This window comes from Rhinolophus ferrumequinum, chromosome 19, assembly GCF_004115265.2.
Source record: "Rhinolophus ferrumequinum isolate MPI-CBG mRhiFer1 chromosome 19, mRhiFer1_v1.p, whole genome shotgun sequence".
In the NCBI taxonomy this organism is placed as follows: Eukaryota; Metazoa; Chordata; class Mammalia; order Chiroptera; family Rhinolophidae; genus Rhinolophus; species Rhinolophus ferrumequinum.
The window spans coordinates 14,077,092-14,095,720 of record NC_046302.1 but is presented as its reverse complement, the minus strand read 5'-3'; the positions used below and the strand labels follow the sequence as shown (position 1 = coordinate 14,095,720).

General features: G+C 40.3%; 1 protein-coding gene across 1 annotated transcript; it reads left to right on the top strand.

Moving 5' to 3' along the window:
* The first annotated feature begins 1,332 nt into the window (after positions 1-1,332).
* LOC117011797 (myosin regulatory light chain 12B) lies at positions 1,333-15,850 on the top strand. The gene is made up of 4 exons (XM_033087490.1): positions 1,333-1,485; positions 10,679-10,877; positions 13,729-13,890; positions 15,355-15,850. Exons 2-4 carry the CDS (start codon positions 10,694-10,696, stop codon positions 15,525-15,527), a joined length of 519 nt encoding a protein of 172 aa, XP_032943381.1. The 5' UTR covers positions 1,333-1,485; positions 10,679-10,693; the 3' UTR covers positions 15,528-15,850.
* The last annotated feature ends 2,779 nt before the right edge of the window (positions 15,851-18,629 follow it).

Here is an 18,629-nt window from a genome sequence, read left to right as displayed (position 1 = left end):
GGTGGCCATGGTGAGGGTTTATGGGGATGGTAATAGACCATACTTAGAAAAGCTGTAGGACAAAGACCTAAGAAGCCAAAATCTTACGATGAGTGAGGGGAAAAAAAAACTATTGGACCGAAGGGCAGACTTTAGCTAAGGGAAAGAATAATTATTTTAGAAACAGGTGTGACTTGTCAGCAATTACTTTTTAAACGATATTGAGAAAATGCAGTTATGTATGGGACTTTGGGCTGGGATGAAAACCATCGCATCGGCACCACCTGGGTGCTTATTAGAAATACAAATTTCTGCCCCATTCTAGACTTACTGAATATCTGGGGTTCAGTAGTTGGGGCTCAAGAATCTTCTACCAAGCCCTCCAGATTTTTCTTTTATGTGATACTGTTTAAAAACTGCTACAGTGCTGAACACATAGTTTCTACCATGTGGTAATTTCTAACATTTCTAGAATATAAACATTTCAGAATATAAATGAGTTATCTCCCCAGCATCCCGCACGCGTACAGGCCACAAGTGCTCAATAAAGATTTGCTATTGACTCTCCTGCATTATCCAGAAACAGTGCTCTTCATCCATATTCCAAGGTGAGGGAACTGAAGATTATAGCCACAAACTATATCTAGAGCAAAACTTGAGTAATGTACGCCTGTGGTTTCCTTTCTTTTGACCAAGAGCATTATGTAATGTGAGCGATTGTGTGTGTGTTTAATTCTGTCATCTCTTTAACAACCCTAAAGGAAAGCAAATAATTTAAATAAGACTTTGTTGTGGTTGAAAGGGGAATGAAACAGTCATAGGCTGGCCTTGGCCTGCTAAGGCCGTAAACCTTATAATTGGAGAATAGGAAAGGAGTAAATACGACTGGGGTTGGAGTGCAGTTCTAAAAGAAAGGGTTTTCCGGCAGGCAGGCGGCCGCCGCCCTCTTACCTTCCCCAGTATTTCGCGGGACGCACCTAAAATTGTTCTATCAAATTTAACTAGACCGTTTGTACTTTTATTTGCTAACTCTGGCAGGCCTGGGTGGGAGGCTTCCGGCGCCCGGGAACCCCCCAAAGAGGGATCCCGCCCCACCCGGGTCAAATTCCTGGCCTGGCCGGGCGCCTGGCGGCCCCGGAATGCGGAAGGGCCGCGGGAATCCGCCACGGAACGCGGGGTAGAGGGCGGAGCGCGGGACTACAGCCGCACCGCCTTCCGCGACAGATCAGCCAGGCTAAGGACGCCAACTAAAACCCCGACCGTATTCGTCGACCCCAGGCCGGCTCCCCAGCGGACACGGCGAGCTTTCCTCCAGCTGAGCGAGAACGCCGGCCGCATCCCTCCCCCGTCCACAGTTGGATCCCGCCGCGCCTTCCGGTGCGTTTTCCGGTCCACCTTCCGAGGCAGGAAGTGCGGGCACCGCCTCTGTCGTGCCACAGCCCGAGCTCTGGTCGCAGTGGCTCGTCGTCTTGTGCAGGGCATCCCGGGTTCTGGTGTCTGGCGGCGGTGAGTGGCGACTGACCCCGCGCGCGACACCCCTGGGGCCGCACCCGTGCCCCTTCCCCTCTCCTCCCGCCACGCACCCCCGGCCAGACCCCGCCCCAGGCGGCCGCGGAGCGTAGGGCCGGCGGGGGCTGCGTCAGTGGTCAAGGTGGGCGAGGAGAGTCAGTGAGGAGGCCGTGGCAGTCGCCCAGCCTTGGCCTGAACGGGAGGAAGCTATGGGGCTGATGAAGCCGACCTGGGGAAATGCCCGGCTGGAGAGGTGGCCGGATCCCGGGCCTCTGTAACCCGGGTGACTTCACACCTGGTGCTGGGATCGCCCCGCGGCCTGGCTGCCAGCCCCTGCCCTCGCGGGCACAATCCATCGATTAGCAGGGGTGCCTAAACTTTTTTCAACGTTTTTTACCAAGGGCCATATGCGGTAAAATACAGAAACAGCCGGGCCACTCACTGGAGGTGAAGTACCTATGGCCTCACCTGGTTTATTTAAGTAAGCTAAATATATTTTTGGAATTTGCTGTGGGCCAATTAACAATGGATTGGGGGCTGCGGTTGGCCTGCCTGCGCAGTTTTGACACCCCTGGATTAGTATATTGAGCACCTGCTCTGTGCAGCACACAGTGCTTGATGCTTTGCGGGATATGGGAGTCTACTGGTGCGTGATTGTTGCCTTAGATAAAGTGTCCAAGGAAACCATTAGAGAAACGGCTCCGGCGTGCGTGGTTAGTATAGGCTAAAATGTAATGCTTTCCATAGGAGTTGTAAGTCTTTCTGTATCGTGCATCTTGTAAAGATTTAGTAAGTTCTTGTTAACTGAAGAAAAGGATGAATAAAAATCAAGTAAGCTTTCCTGAAAAATGAATCGTGACCTCATTGAAAGCCTTGGATTCAGCCCTAGAAGAGATAACTTAGTATTTCTGGCTGCATCTGTGGTAGGAGGTAATAAGACCAAAAACGCAAAAGGTGGGCATTTGTGTTGTGTGAAAAGGAGACTGTGGGGAGACCAACCCTGAATAGAACAGAACTCTAATGAATAACAGTTAGAAATAAGGGTGAGTATGTAGATAAATGGGGCCTCTGTTTGGATGTTTTGAAAACTTGAGAAATAAAAGAATATTTAATAGGCATTAGGGAGTCATTTTGGATTCATCACCAAGGAAGAAATATGGAGAAAGGGGTGTTTAAAGATTAGTTTGGCAGCCTTTGTTTAAGATGGAATTGCGTTGGACCTTTGGTAAAAAAAGCATCATAGCATTTTAGAATTCAAAAGAACCTTATAGATTATCTTTCACTTTATAATTCAGGAAACTGAAACCTGGAAAGGTGAGATAATTTGCTTAAGGTCACTTGGATTCACATGGTGCCACCCATTTTCTCCGTAAGCATTAGGTGGACCCTCCTGGACCTCATAACAAAGTGCATGGCTTTTTTTGGTTCAGGCTCTGTTGAATGACAACTTTTATGACAGTCGAGTAGATACTCTTTTAATGAGACTGAGTTTAGAGTAGGCGAACTGCAGCTTTTGAAGGACAGATCCCCAGGTCAGGATTGCTGAGGTTAGGAAAAATACGAAGCCTCTAAATGAGGCTGGTTGTTCCTCGCTCCCAAGATTCAAACACACCAGATATCTGGGGATGATTTTCATTGCCAGCAACTCTGATTAGGATCTTCCTTCCTTGTTTTACTCTCTAGCTGTGTAGTGGCTTTGCTTGTTACTTGCAACTGGCTGTCCACATTTTCATGGTAGAGAATTTCATTTAGCCATCTATACAAGATATTAAGGACTAGTAGTACAAACTCTGGAACTAGACTTCCTCATTGCAGATCCTAAATCTAAGCTCTACCTGTTTATTCTCTTTGCCCTGATTTTCACATTTAAGAAATGGGGATAGTAACAGTACTCACAAGTTGTTGTGAGTATTAAATATATTAATACATGTGAAATGCTTAGATCAGTGCCTTGCACATATTTAGCCCTCAATTATTGGCTATTAGTTCTGTTTCTTCCAGGTATGCAACAAGGGGTGGCTCGTAATTTTGTTAAGAGTCTTTTGAGGAAGTGTTCAGTGGAGTTTATGGTAAACCATGGATAGACCATAGAGAAAAGCCTTGTTTTGGGAGTCAGATCCAGGACCTTACAATCAGCATCTGTCTGTGTAATTCTGTTTTTTTGTGACAGGAAGGAAGCATACACATGCTTTTGCTTAATTAGTATTTTTTGAGCATCTGCCATGTATAAGGCACTCTGTTAGGCCCTGCATTCCAAGGTAGAAAGGCTAAATGCCATAAAAATGTATATGTAAGTGGCATGGCAATCAGAAATAGAAAATTCTTTATCCAGTGCAAACTTCACTGTGGCCCCTTTGAGCTTTTTAAAATTCTGTGGTTATAATTCTGAAATAAAGGCATTGCTTCGTTTTAATATTAAAGAGACCAAGGAAACACAGCAGCTTTGTTTCCTGTTGCTATCTAAGAAATCACCCAAAACTTAGCAGCTTAAAAAAACAGTAAACAGTTTCAGAAGGTCAGGAATTCCAGGGCAACTTAGCTGGGTGGTTCCGGCTCAGGGGCTCATGAGGTTGCAGTTCAGATGTCAGTCAGGTTTGCAGCCATTTGAAGGAAGATCAATCTCCGAGATGGCTGATTCGAGATGGCTGATTCGCATGGCTGGTGAGTTGGTGCTAACTATTGACAGGAGGCCTCAGGTCCCTGTCACATGGACCTTTCCTTTGGACTATATATTGCCCTCAGGACCTGGTGCTGGCTTCCCCCAGATTGAGTGATCCAAGAGACAGCAAGGCAGAAGCTGCAAAGCCACACTATTATTTTTGTATTATCTCTTTGGTTATGAAGAGTAGCAGAATATGCCACCCCAAAATATGCCACTTTGGCATAAGTATTATTTTGAGCTGAAGGCAATTAAGAATTAGCAGACACAAAAAAGTTTTCCCTATATGCATAAGAGCAGGATATAAATTTACAAAGGTGTCCTTCCTCCCCTTTCTACTGGGAACAACAAAGGTTACTCTCTGGAGATAACTTTAGGCTCTTACTAAGAAAGAAGGCCCTGACTTAAGTCCACATGATAAGTCTTAACCCTTGTTTATGCACTTTTCCTGGTAATCTTTCACAACTAGCTTTTCCCTCTCACACACCTTTCTTTTGCCGTCAGCTGAAAATGATATTTAAGCCTAAGTTCTCAGCCTTCTCTGAGAGAGAATTGGCTTTTTCCTGGGTATCCCTTCTATATATGAGGTATACATATTAATAAACTTCTGTTTTTCTCTTGTTAATCTGTGTTAGTATAATGATGTCAGCCAAGAACTCAGAAAAGTAAAAGGAAAATTTATTTCACCCCTGCCCCCATGCTATTTTTTACTGTTGGAGGGGACTATGCAAGGACATGAGAACTGTTGAGGGCCTTCTTGGAGCCTGGTTATCACCATCTGCAAGGAACAAGTTCAACTGCTTTCGGGCTGGGCAGTAACATAAATACAGCTGTGACAGGAAGGTAAAGGAAGTAGTGGATATTTCTCACTGAATACTCATTATCTACAGGAATTTGGGAGTGCTGGTCCTTGTCTGTAGTTTTGCAAGATGTCTGATATTTGTTTTTATGAAATATTCAGGTTTTAAAAATGTTGGGAAACTAATCCAATTATTAAAAAAGGCATTTAGAAGGTCATCCTTGGGGAGACTAAACAAACCTTACTGCAGACTGCATATAGTAGTTTGCTAGCTGCCAGTTTGTGACTTCTGATCTACCTAACTCTCTTGTTTTATGGATGTAGAAAATGTCGCCTAGGAAAGCTAAAATGACCAAAGGTCATACAACTTGTGAATGACAGAACTGGAATGAGAATCCAGGTCTCCAACATTTCTGTTAAACCATAATGACCAAATTTTTAAAAACTAAAGGGAACTAAATGCATAAACAGCCAATGCCTGTCTTTTTTCTTCCTCCTTCCCTCCCTCCTTCCCTTCCTTCCTTCCTTTATTTCCTTACTTACTTATTTTTGTCCAGAGCCTTGTAAATGGTTAACTCAGTGGTTCTCAGCCTTTACTGTACATTGGAATCACCTGGTGCATTTTTTAAAATAAAGATTCCTGGGCCACACCCAGAGATATTCAGTTTTAGTTTGACTAGACTAGGACCTAGGCATCAGGTTTTTGTTGTGTTTTTTTTTTTTTTAACCTTCCAAGGAGATTCTGATGTGCAGCAAAGGTTGAAACCAGGTTAACTGCTGTGAGAGCCATATTTATTTGCCATATGGTGACAGCAGTAGCTGACTTAAGATACTTAAGGAAGAAGCCTCAGAGGAATGTCGAGGAAGTCGTGGGTAGCTGACAGAATGTGCTCCATGAGCATCTTGCTCAGGCTTCCAATAAAGCCATGTAGGCTGGATGAAGTTCCAAGCAGAATCTGCTTATTAATGGTTGTGATGCCATGTTTGATCTGATGTCAGTATTGCAGGTGATTTTGCAAATACTTAGATTATTATCTAAATATATTGACACCAGCCACTTATAATACCAGGATTCCTATATTCCTGCCCTTCTTGTAACCTCTATGAATACTATATGTAACCTTTAGTTCACACTATATTAGAAATTTACAAAAATAAGAATAAAAATTTTGAAGAGGAAGTGAAAAGTTTTTACTGTTATTGAGGGTTATTCATTACATTATGGACTATGTTCTATATGGATATTTTCAGTAACTATAGTTTAAGGATAGGGTTTGGTTATTTTTTCTTTATTTGTACATTAAACATTAATTTGACAGTCCTAGGTAAAGATTTCAGGCCTTTACCCAGCATGTTAAACCAAGGCCCTGACTGATAGGAAGTACTGCCACACTTGATTAAACCCAAAGCAGGCTGCTACATTGCACAATTCCAGGGACTGCCATTCATGTTTTATTCTCTTCCCATTCCACTGTGGAGTTCTGTTCTGTACTTCGTTTCCCAAGTATAGTTTGAATTTATTTGAAAACAGTTTGTCTAGGATTTGAGTTTAGAGAAAAGTAGCTGTTCAGAAACCAATGGTAGATTATATTGAATAGTATTGAAAGTTTTTGTAAAAATTGGTAAACTCAAAATAATTAGAAGAACATTTATTACAAAGTAGGAAATATGTAGGTCGAAATAACCTATAACAAATGGGGTCTGAATACTGGCTCTGCCACTAGGTGACCTCTGGCAAGTTATTTAATATCTTTGATCATCAGTTTCTTGATTTGTAAAGTAGGCGTGTTAAATTTAATGTACGTAATGTGCCTAGCACATGAGTCACTCATTAAATGGTAGTAGCCATAAGTTGAGTAGACCCTTTATTCTCTCTCTAACCCTAAAGCATTTGGGGCTAAAAAAACAACAAGAACAGAAGTACACAAGGTAAGAAACTGCATGTTGCCTTCGGCACATAACAAGCAGTTTGGTGTTGCTGAAGGAAAAGTACAAAGCAGAGACTAGCTAGAGATGAGGCTGGAAAGGTCATTGTAGAGATGGCAAAGGGAGCACCTTGTTGTGCCATGCTTAAGAACTTGTACTTTGTCGTAGAGGCCATAGAGAGCCAAAGAAGATTTTTAAAAGGGGAATGATAATGTCATAATTATGTTTTAGACATCTCTGGCTGGAATATAAAAGGTAGTTTAGAGGGGACGAAGAAGCAAGGAAATTCGTTAGTTGGCCATAGAAATATTCTATACAAAGAGTTGATGAGGGCCCAGTTTCTGGTGTTGGCAGAGGAATGAGGAAGATGAGCAAATCTGAGAAATATTTAAGAGACAGGGCTTGACTCATCAGGGGTAGGGATGAGTCAGGATGACTCCTAGATTTCTAGATTGGTGAGCAGGTAAATGATGGTGTCATTAACTGAGAGAAAACAGGAGGATGAGAAAGTTTAGGCAGGGGAAGATAATTAATTCAGTTTTTAACACATTGATTATGAGTGTCTGTGGGATATCCAAATGGATGCCTTTCACAAGCAAGTGCACTTTGATCTGCAACTCAAGGGAAAGGTCAGGCCTGGGGATAACAGACTTAGGAGACGCAGGCGATGTCAGAACAGTAAGAGTCAATGAGATCGTCCAAGGGAAGCAGAGTGAAAAGAACTTTTGAAAGTCATGGACTTCTAGAATACTGGGAAACATGAATATTTAAGTGAGTAGAGGAGATAAAAGCCTACCCAGAAAATGGAGGAGGACCAGTCATAGAAATAGGAGAACTGAGAGAAAGTTGGTGTCACGAAGTTTTTACATAAAAAAGTCAGTATTTTACATAAATCGGTCTTTCCAATATAATTTAGATGTCTCCCTGATTAGAGTGTAAGGTATTCAAGGTTAGAAACACTGCGTTCTCTTTCCATTTGGGACAGTTTGTTTCTACTGTGATTGTTCAAGGCCAGGAGTTGTTGGGGTTCTGAAGAGAAAAAGGTCTAAAATGGGGTCAAATATAGCAGAGTGGTCTAAGGAGATTCAGACCAGACTTGACAATTTGAAAGCAGCAACGGTAGGGAAAAGAAAGCCAGATTGTGGTGGGTTGAAAGTGAGTGGGAAGTGAGAAAGTGCAGAAGGCGAAGATACTTAGCTTACTGAAGATAAGGAGACCAAGGATGGTAGTTTGTTTGGGGGCCAGAGTTCTCTTCAGATTGTTTTGCAGCAACTTTGCCTCACTTTTTTTATTTTATGTGTCTATGTGTGTAATTTTCATAGGAACCATATACATATATAAATATGGACTGTTTTTAAATGGAGTACAGAGAACAAAAATAAACTTTTTTTTTAAAGAAATTATAGTATTATTACATTGAGCCTGTATCAGCTCTATGCAAAACTACACCATTAAGTCCAGTGTCAGAACACACAGTGAGGTATTTTTTCGATTGAAGAAAGAGAAGGAAACAATGTAGATTAAAAGTCCAAGACTAGAAGCCCTAGAGACCCAGGTCCAAAAGTCCCTTACTCAGCGCCTGCCCCAGCTTGTCACCTACTTTCACATTATGGAGCTGCAGAGTTAGAGACCAGTCCCCAAAACCATCCTCATTTCTAACACCAGTTGCAGGTTTGGGTTTCCAAGATGACCCTCAGGTTCAATAATTTGCTTCAGCTCACGGAACTCACTGAAAGCTGTTACACCTACCCATGGTTGTGGGTTGTTAGTACAGTGAAAGGATTCAGATTAAAATCAGCCAAGGAAAGAGACATGTGCAGAGCCCAGGATGGTTCTAAGTGCAGAGCTTCTGCTCATCCTCTCTCATGGACAGTGTAGACTCCCCCTGACAGTAGGTGTGACAATAGGCATGACATTGCCAACCAGGGAAGCTCCCTTGATCTTTGATATCCACAGTTTTTATTAGAGCTTCGTCACATAGATACTATTGACCTCAGTCTCTGGCCCCACTAGAGGTCAGCTGACAACACGTGACACAAAGCCCCCATGATAAATCACATTGTTAGAAATCTGGTGTGACCCAAGACCCTAGATACTAGGCATGAGATCCCAAGGATTTAGAGATTACTTTCCAGGAGACAAGAACGAAAGCCAGACCTCTCTTTGGGCAAAATTAAATTCTTTACTACACAAGGGCCACTGGTTTTTTTGTTTGTTTGTTTACTTAACCTAGGGAGTACCTATTTCGTAGGGAAGTTGTGAAGATTGAATAAGACATTAGATCAAAAAATTACTCTGGCGTCCTTGGGTTTTCCGAGATTATATGTAGCTAGTAATGGTGAGCTAAGAGTCAAACTCAGGACTTTCTAACGTGAAAGCTGATAATATTTTTGTGTTGTATTTACTTAACATTATTTAAAACTGCAAATAAAGGGGCCGGCCCAGTGGCTCAGGTGTTTGGAGCTCCATGCTCCTAACGCCGAAGGCTGCCGGTTCAATTCCCACATGGGCCAGTGGGCTCTTAACCACAAGGTTGCCAGTTCTATTTTTCAAGTTCCACAAGGGATGGTGAGCAGCGCCCACTACATCTAAGATTTGAACACGGCACCTTGAGTTGAGCTGCCACTGATCTCCTAGATAGCTCGGTTGGAGCGCATCCTCTCAACCACAAGGTTGCTGGTTCAACTCCCGCAAGGGATGGTGGGCTGCGCCCCCTGCAACTAGCAACGACAACTGGACCTGGAGCTGAGCTGCGCCCTCCACAGCTAAGACTGAAAGGACAACAACTTGAAGCTGAATGGCATCCTCCACAACTAAGATTGAAGGGACAACTTGAGTTGGAAAAAAGTCCTGGAAGTACACACTGTTCCTCAATAAAGTCCTGTTCCCCCTCCCCAATAAAATCTTAAAAAAAAAAAAAAAAAAACTGCAAATAAAAAAATGGAATTAAAAATGTCCATCCTATTTGACATTTAAATTATTGGTGGCTTTCAGTAGAGTATTGGAGGCTAACCCCAAAACCATCTTACAGAGAATTGAGTGATGGAAAGATGAGAAAATGAAGGCAGTTGAATATTAATTAGACTGATATTCTAAAAGTTTTGTCAAGGAAAAGGGAAAATGAAAATGTAGCTAGAAGGGATGCAAGATTAAAGAATAGGTTTTGATGACTTTTTTTTTAAAGATGAGAGCCTTTTGAATATATACCATACAGTGACTAGACTAGTCTCTTTGCATGTTATCTCGTTTTGATTTTACTTGCATTGAAGTAGATACTGTGTTTTGCTATAAAACTGAGGATCAAGTGAGCTTTCCTGGTTTTCAAACCGTGTTTTGAAAACAATTGAGGCTCAGAGAGGTTATGCAAGATTGGTAGTAAAATGGAAATAAAAAGAGTACCTACTGCATACAGTTAGATGGGACAGTCCTTATAAAAGTAAGATGCCAATTTTAGAGCTTTCTCTTTAGGGGAGCCCCAGGCCTTCATAACAGTGCTTGGCGCATAGTAATCACTCAATAAATGCTAGGTATTGTTACACATTTTAAAATTAATTCCCACATAATATGTGTTTAATGAAATGGGGGGGGAAGCTACATCAGTAATTTCTGTTATTTTTTTTCCAAAACTGCTTTTTTTCTAACCGTTTAATTGTCACATTGGAGATAAAATTTAAATATGTATTTATTCCTACTCAAATGAAGTAATCTACATTAAGACATTTTTACTCACTAACTTCAGGTTTTATAAGTTCTTTTTTTGCATTCTTTTTTTGCTTTATGTTCTTTTCTTTTCTTTTTAACTCTAGAATTAAACAGCCATCATGTCGAGCAAAAAGGCAAAGACCAAGACCACCAAGAAGCGCCCCCAGCGCGCAACATCCAATGTGTTCGCCATGTTTGACCAGTCACAGATTCAGGAGTTCAAAGAGGCCTTTAACATGATTGATCAGAACAGAGATGGTTTCATTGACAAGGAAGATTTGCATGATATGCTTGCTTCTCTAGGTAGACTTTCATATTCTTGATATGCCTGCTTCCAAAAAATCATAATTCAGTGTTTTATGAATTGTTTTCTGTGTGATGTACAAATATTCCTGTCCTTGCCTCAAAGGCCTGTTGAGAGATGTCTGGGTGGGACGTGCTGTGTTGGGGCTTGGCCAGTCATAACAAGATGAGCCTGCAGGGGTGGGGACCTGGCAGGAACTTGGCCAGGCAGGCCTCGGTTCCTGTCAGCTAAATACAATAGGTCCTGTTAGCTGAAAAGCCAGGGTGGCAAAAATATCAGAACTTTAAATAAAATGTGTAACTAATAGTATGGCATAGTTAGTAATAATGATTGAGGACGGGTTACAGATAGGAGGTGACAGTAATAAATGATAATGATTGTCTCGATAAGAAGGGCAGTGCTATTGGAAAAGGGAGCACAGGGATGGGGACTTGCACAATTTTATTTATAATTGTAAATGTATAGATAAAAAAATGTATAGATAAAAAATGTAAAGATAAAAGATTTAAAGTGTAAACTGTCCTATGTTATTTTGGTCACGTGGGTGTTATTTTATTATTCCTTATATGATTTTGTTGTTGTTTGTTTTGATTTTAAAAAGAAGGGATTGATGTTCTGCTCTGAGTACTGATTTTATAGTTGGGAAGAAAGGAATGGCAAGCCTAGGAGTTCTCCATAGACCAGAGTGACTAACAGGGAAGGGGGCACAGTTCAGGGGTGGCGTCCAGTTAGGCTCTACACTCTGGAGTGTTCTTGTGCTTGATTATTAGCCAGAGGGCAGTGAAAGGGCCAGAAGGCAAAGAGAGAGAGGTCGTTATTTTTTTCCTTTTAGCAACCACAACACGATTTTGTTCCTCTGCCTTTTTTTTTTTCTCCTAATGTATTATTTTGAGAATTTTTAAGCCTACAAAAAGTTTACGGAATAACGAACATGTGTACGTCCTTTACCTAGATTCACCACTTACTGACATTTTGTTACATTTTCTTTATTCAGAGTGAAAGTAGAATCAAGATACTGATCTAGTTTGTTGACTTGCAGGGAGGTTCGATCCCAGTGTTCTTCCACTGGGAAAACCACATAGCTAAGTGTACTTTTCTGGGCAGGTCACTACTGAAGAAGACCAGTGAAGAAAATTGAGGGACTTAGTTGTATTGCAAAGATTGACCAGTCAAGCCAGTACCATGATTGTAGTAGATGTTCAATTAATTTTTATTGGATGACTGAGTGACAGTACAGTAGTAAGAGGCTGGCTTTAGGGCCTTCTATTTTGGAGATTTCTGTGCCTTTAAAGACATGTACGAGGTCTGACAACTAAGTTCACAAATTCATCCTAGAAAAAGTGATACATACCTCATTGCTGAATATCACTATGGTCACTTTCGAAGTACCCCCCTTGGGAAGCTATGCACTGATGCCAGCGCCTAGTCCACCCTTCACAGCAATTTTGGAACTATTTTTCTGGAATGGCCGTCAGAGCTGTCATCATATTACCCTTGATGTCCTGAATGTCATCAAAATGTCTTCCTTTCAATATTTCCTTTATCTCTGGGTAAAGAAAGAAGTCATTGGGGGGCCAGATTGTTTCAATACAGTTATTTGTTTACTGGCTAAAAACTCCCTCACCGACAGTGCCGTGTGAACTGGTGCATTGTCGTGATGAAAGAGCCATGAATTGGTGAAAAGTTCAGGTCATCTAACTTTTTCATGCAGCCTTTTTAGCACTTCCAAATAGTAAACTTGGTTAACTGTTTGTCCAGTTGGCACAAATTCATAATGAATTATCCCTCTGATATCAAAAAAGATTAGCAACGTTGTTGCAACAAGTTCACGGACTTAATTGTCAGACCTCGTATTTACCTTTCAAATCAACAAATTATATTGGATTCCATGAATGGATCCATAGGTGCTTAGCCTAAACCAATTCATTTTTCATCCTTGTGTCTTTTTTGTACCCATGTTCTCATGACACCTTTGGGTCACTTTTTCCCCAGAAGAATTGCTACAAGAGAGTTGAGTTAAATCTGAGGGTAGTTGAAAAATAGATCTTTTTTTAGTTACTTTTACTTATTCAGTGAACCTTGAGATTAATTTTGGGCTAATTTTTTTTTTTATATTGATATGGTGAGTAGGTATAATGAGTGAAGAATGTAATGCAGTAAGAGAGATGCCAACTCGGCATTTAAATTTCACCCAAATTCCCAAGGTTAAAACTTTACGTATGAACCATAATCCTAGATTGGACTATCATTAGCACTTAGTTGGGTGTAATATTGAGATGCTTCCTTAGGTATGAATATCTAACTTACAGATGTTCTTTTCGTGGAGAATCATACAAACTTAATGTTGGAAGGGATCTTTCAGATGCTAAATTTAACCAGTCCATTTTACAGATTAAAAAAGTAAACACTGATAAACCCTAGACAGCTGCCACCTCACTGGTCACACCCAACCAGTGGCAGAACTGGGATTGAAACTCACTATTCCAGACCCCTCAGTCTTTATTTTTTTACACCGTAGGGGCCTCACAAATGCTGGACAAAGAGGAGCCCACTGTTACTCCTAGCATGTCTGGCCATTCCAGAGGAATTTCTCCCAATTTCGAGGGAAGGAGCGTCAGGGCTGTTAACCTTACCACTGCTCTAAGAGCTCCCTTTTCTAGTGTTCTCACTTGGAACTGAGATTGAGATTCCCAGTTTGAACAATACGAAACAAGACTGCAATCCAGTGACGCGTCAACAGCATTTGGAGATATGTCTTTTAAAAATATGTTGGGGAGCATAACAATTACAAAACAATTATTTATTGAAATTAGTTCTTGTCTTTAAATATTAAAATGTGAACTCTTATAGGAAAGAATCCAACGGATGCATACCTCGATGCCATGATGAATGAGGCTCCGGGGCCCATCAATTTCACCATGTTCCTCACGATGTTTGGTGAGAAGTTAAATGGTACAGATCCAGAAGATGTCATCAGAAATGCTTTTGCTTGCTTTGATGAAGAAGCAACTGGTGAGTGCTCTTTGTTGATGCCCAGCCTTATTCCAGACTATATGAAACATTTTTTAGGAAATGAAAAAGATTAGTAAAATAAACTTTTAAAAAATGAATAAAGGGAAAAGTATCATATACAATGGGCAGTACGACTGAGAATGGCTAGGACAGGTATGTAAGTCGTAAAACTACACAGTTCGTGGTGTTCATCTTTGAATCTGGTTGTGAGCTTCCTGAAAGCCAAAGCGAGAATTGTCTGTTAAATAGTTAAACAATGAAAGCTACTTCTTCAAGAGACTACAAATTGCACTGAAAAGTATACACTCATGCGCTACATAATGCTGTTTTGTTCAAGTATAGACAGCATGTACCGTGGTGGCCCCACAGGATTATAATGGAGCTGAAAAATTCCTGTCGCCATAGTGATGTCATAGGCATCGTAACATCATAATGCAACATATTACTCACTTGTCAGTGCTCATACTGGTGTAAACAAATCCACTGCACTGTCAGTTGTATAAAAGTATAGCACATACAATATGTACAGTGCATCATACTGATAATGAAAGACTGTGTTACTAGTTTGTGTATGTACGATCCTATACTTTTTTAATTTTAGAGTGTACTCTTTGTTCATACAAAAAAAAGTTTGAAGTTTGCTATTTAACAGTATGCCATGCTACGCCAGCAGCAGCCTCATACGTCTTGTGTTTACCAGTCTCTCGATCGCATCATTTTCTCTTGTGCTTGATTTAATCTCGTTGTTTTGTACAGTAACAAGCTGTACAGGTTTGTAGCCTAGGAGCAATAGGCTCTCCCATACAGCTTAGATGTATAGTAGACCATACCATCTAGGTTGTGTAAGTCACTCTATGATGTTTGCACAATGAAATCACAAACAAAAGCGGCACCTGACTGTAGTTAACAAGCTTGACCAATTAAAATATTAGGGTTTTCTCTTTTTTTTCTTATTTTAAAGTGTGTAAAACCTAGCTGTTCACTTTTCTTACTCATTTTCCCCTTTTCTTTACGTTAACCCTCTACTCAGCCACCCGCATCACTTCCTCAGATATACCTTGCACCCTCCTTCCTGCTTCCCCATCTCTACCTGTCAAAACTGCACCATCCTTCATGCACACTTGGTCTTGGCAGCACTGCCCTTTTTTCTGGGTAGCTGCTCTTTTTTTCATAGCTCTGAATCACGATTTTTTTTTTCTCCTCTAGAAAACACTTGCTTCAAATCAATTTTGTAAGCATATAATCTGTTAACTGAGCTTTTAAAATGATTTAATCCAATATTATAAAGAACTCAAAAAGTAATAGGAAAACATAATGATATAGTTACATATTGTCTTAGTTCACTAATTTATTTTGTGTAAATACGGACATTCTGAAATACTTTGTAATCCTGACCTAGTTTAGAAACGAACCATTGAAATGCCAAGAAGTACTCATGACTCCCTTCTTTCTACTGCCTTGCAGGCACCATTCAGGAAGATTACCTGAGAGAGCTGCTGACAACAATGGGAGATCGGTTTACAGACGAGGAAGTGGATGAGCTGTACAGAGAAGCACCTATTGACAAAAAGGGAAACTTCAATTACATTGAGTTCACGCGCATCCTTAAACATGGAGCAAAAGACAAAGATGACTGAAAAGAACTTTAGCTAAAACCTTCCGACTACTTGGTCTTACTCTGTATTATTTCCCCAATGCTTTCCCCACCCTCATAGACCTATTGCATGCGACTTAGTTTCACAGCTTTGCCTCCTGTTTTTGATGTATTTATTCTAGACCTTTCTGCCACTTAGCACTTGTATAATCAGACTATAAATGGGGATGAGGTTGTAAATTGTGTTGAAAAAGAGATTGCGAATAAAAATCAACAAATGTGAAAGCCCAGGAAAATATATTCGGTATTTCTGGTTTTGCTGGATTTTTACATTTTTATATAATAAAAATGCTATTTTGAAATCAAGATTATGCTGACTCAAATGGAATATAATGGAAAGTTCAACAAATAAGTGGTAGGTGGGGGTAGTCCGATTTTCAGATTTTCGACTTTATATAATTCAGATTTCATGGTTGAACTGATTTTTCCCATATACAGGACAATGTTCTTCAGAACTTTTACGCACAAATTAACATGCAATAAAAACTAGTTAGCCTTTGTGGTTTTCATGCTTCTAGTAAGATACTAAACTACTAAATTATAAATATGAATATGAAATACATATCTCAGAAAACGCTCAACATTTTATTGATCTAAGAGGCTAAGAAGATGAGGCAAAACTCTGTACTTATCATTGAACATTTACGTGGATAAAACATTGCACATAGATGATTTTAACCGAATCTTCCCAACCACCTCATGAGATAGATTTCTATTAGCCTCGTATTTCAAGTGAGGGAGCTGAGCTCCAAGTAGTTGAGTGATTGATCAGTCACTGTTAGTGAGGGTTGGAATTCCATCCCAGGGCGCCTAACTTCAGAGCTTAGAGTACTGCAGCCACTGTTCTCTCAATGAAAAGCCCCCAATGCCTAAAAAGTCAAGACATTTCCATACATTCTAACATAATTTTGTAGTCATTAAATTTAAAATGTTTTTTGGAAATTGATTATTTGAACAGAATTTCAGAAAATTCTATCTAGATCAAAAATAGAAGACAAAAGATTATGAGCAATATGATGTTTGAAGGCATTTCATGTGATGTAGACTAGGGAAGGACTGAAAAAGATGGCTTCTGTGAGCTCGTTTAAAATTCTCAAGGCCAAGTAGTATTAGAAGTAGACAAAAAACTGAAAAAGGAAAAAAATCCATTAGAAAAAGTTTAAAATGTTATTTAACACCTATTCCCTCACTTAAAAATGTTGTATTGGCTTTTTGTCTGCTTAAAATTACATATTGTTTAATATTTGTGCTTTAGAGTTTGGTGTGGTAGGCCAATCCTGGTCAATTGTTGCTATCACTTAATTTTTCTAGGCTTTGTTTTCATCATTAAAATGAGAGCAGTTCTACTCTAGTATAGTGTTTCGCAGTTCATAAGAGCTTTTACATTTATTATCTAACCCTCAATGGCCCACAAGTAGGGCAGGTATTATTCCTGCCTATTTTTTTTTTTTTTTTTTTTTTTTTTTTTAATGAGACCTGAAGTTTAGAAAAGCCCAAGCACCTGTCCAAGGTCCCACAAGTACAAGAATCCACCTCTGGCTCCCTTTGTACTTCCAAGCTTAAAAGTCACCATGCATTGTCAAAACCAGGTGGGGAATCACTGTATGTTTAAGGAAAAGGGAAAAGATACTGGGATAATCTTGATCATCATTAAACCAATATTTATTGCCTATTATTTGCCAGACATGGTTTTAAGTGTTAGGAATAATGGCAGGAGTGGGGGCAGAATGGACAGACACGCCCTCCTGGGGCTCATGTTCTCTAACGAGAGATGAGAGACAGGCTCACTAAGTCATACCCTCTAAGTACTGTGAGGTGAACTGAGCAACTGGGACATAGGGCCTCTGAGATCTGATGATAAGCTGAGATTTCAGTGACAAGCAGGGCCCCAGGTGATGAACTGGGTGGGGCTGTCCATGCAAAGGAGACAGCTCCTTTCAAAGTAGGTGTGCTAGTAGCCTTAGAACACAAGGACACACGGATGGCATTTGCTGTGTGGTCTAAGTATGAAATCAGGGCTTTGGGCAGGGAAGAAACGAGTTACGTTTTTAAAAACCTTACTTTTTAAAATGTGTGTAAAATGGAGGGACAAGAGTAGAAGCAGGAAGCCTTCCAGTTAGGAGGCTGTTGCTATCATGCAGGCAAGACAACGAGGGCAACTTGGACTCAGAGAACCGTAGTGGAGGTGCCTTTAATGCCTATCCTTGTCTGCCTATTTTGTCCACTCCAACCCTGCCTTGTTACCATCTCTGGCATCATTTTAACTGCATTTATTCTATTCTGCTTAAAGTCAGATTTGAAAGATGGGGAGGGGACAAGTTTTCAAGATTAGAAACAAAACTTAAGTTTTCTCCCTAGATGCTTTGTGTTACCTACCATACCCATCTGTTTCATCTAGTTTCTACCAAGAGAGTTGTGGAATCCAGTACTGTAAGGCACCTAGGCTGGGACACCTCTCTGGTGGTCAATAAATACTGATGATGATGAAAATGCTTTATTTAACATTTCTCTACATTGCGATGAACTAAGTTGACAATTGATCCCTTGGCTATCGCAGTGGGAATGTGTGTGATCACATAGTTAAAACTGTACTGAATCTTGACTACGTACTAAGCGTGTTACACTACTGCCCTTTGAGGTACCATGTTTCCCCGAAAATAAGATCTAGCCAGACAAGCAGCTCTAATGCGTCTTTTGGAGCAAAAAATATAACACGTATTTATTATATTATTATATTAAATTATATATTATATTAATATTATATTATATTATATTATATTATATTATATTATATTATTATATTATACCAGGTATTATAGTAAAATAAAACCTGGTTTCATACTAATTTTTGCTCCAAAAGACGCATTAGAGCTGATTGTCTGGCTAGGTCTTATTGTCAGGGAAACACGATAGGTAGTTTTATTATCCCTGTTCTACAAATGATGCACTGAGGAGTAGAGAAGTAACTTTCCAAGGTTATGTAACCGGTAAGCCATGTGTCCATAGTTTGTTACGGTAGTCTAGCTCCAGCCCTTGCCCTACAAGAAAAATGATTATTGGAAATAACAGCACTAGTTTCTCACCA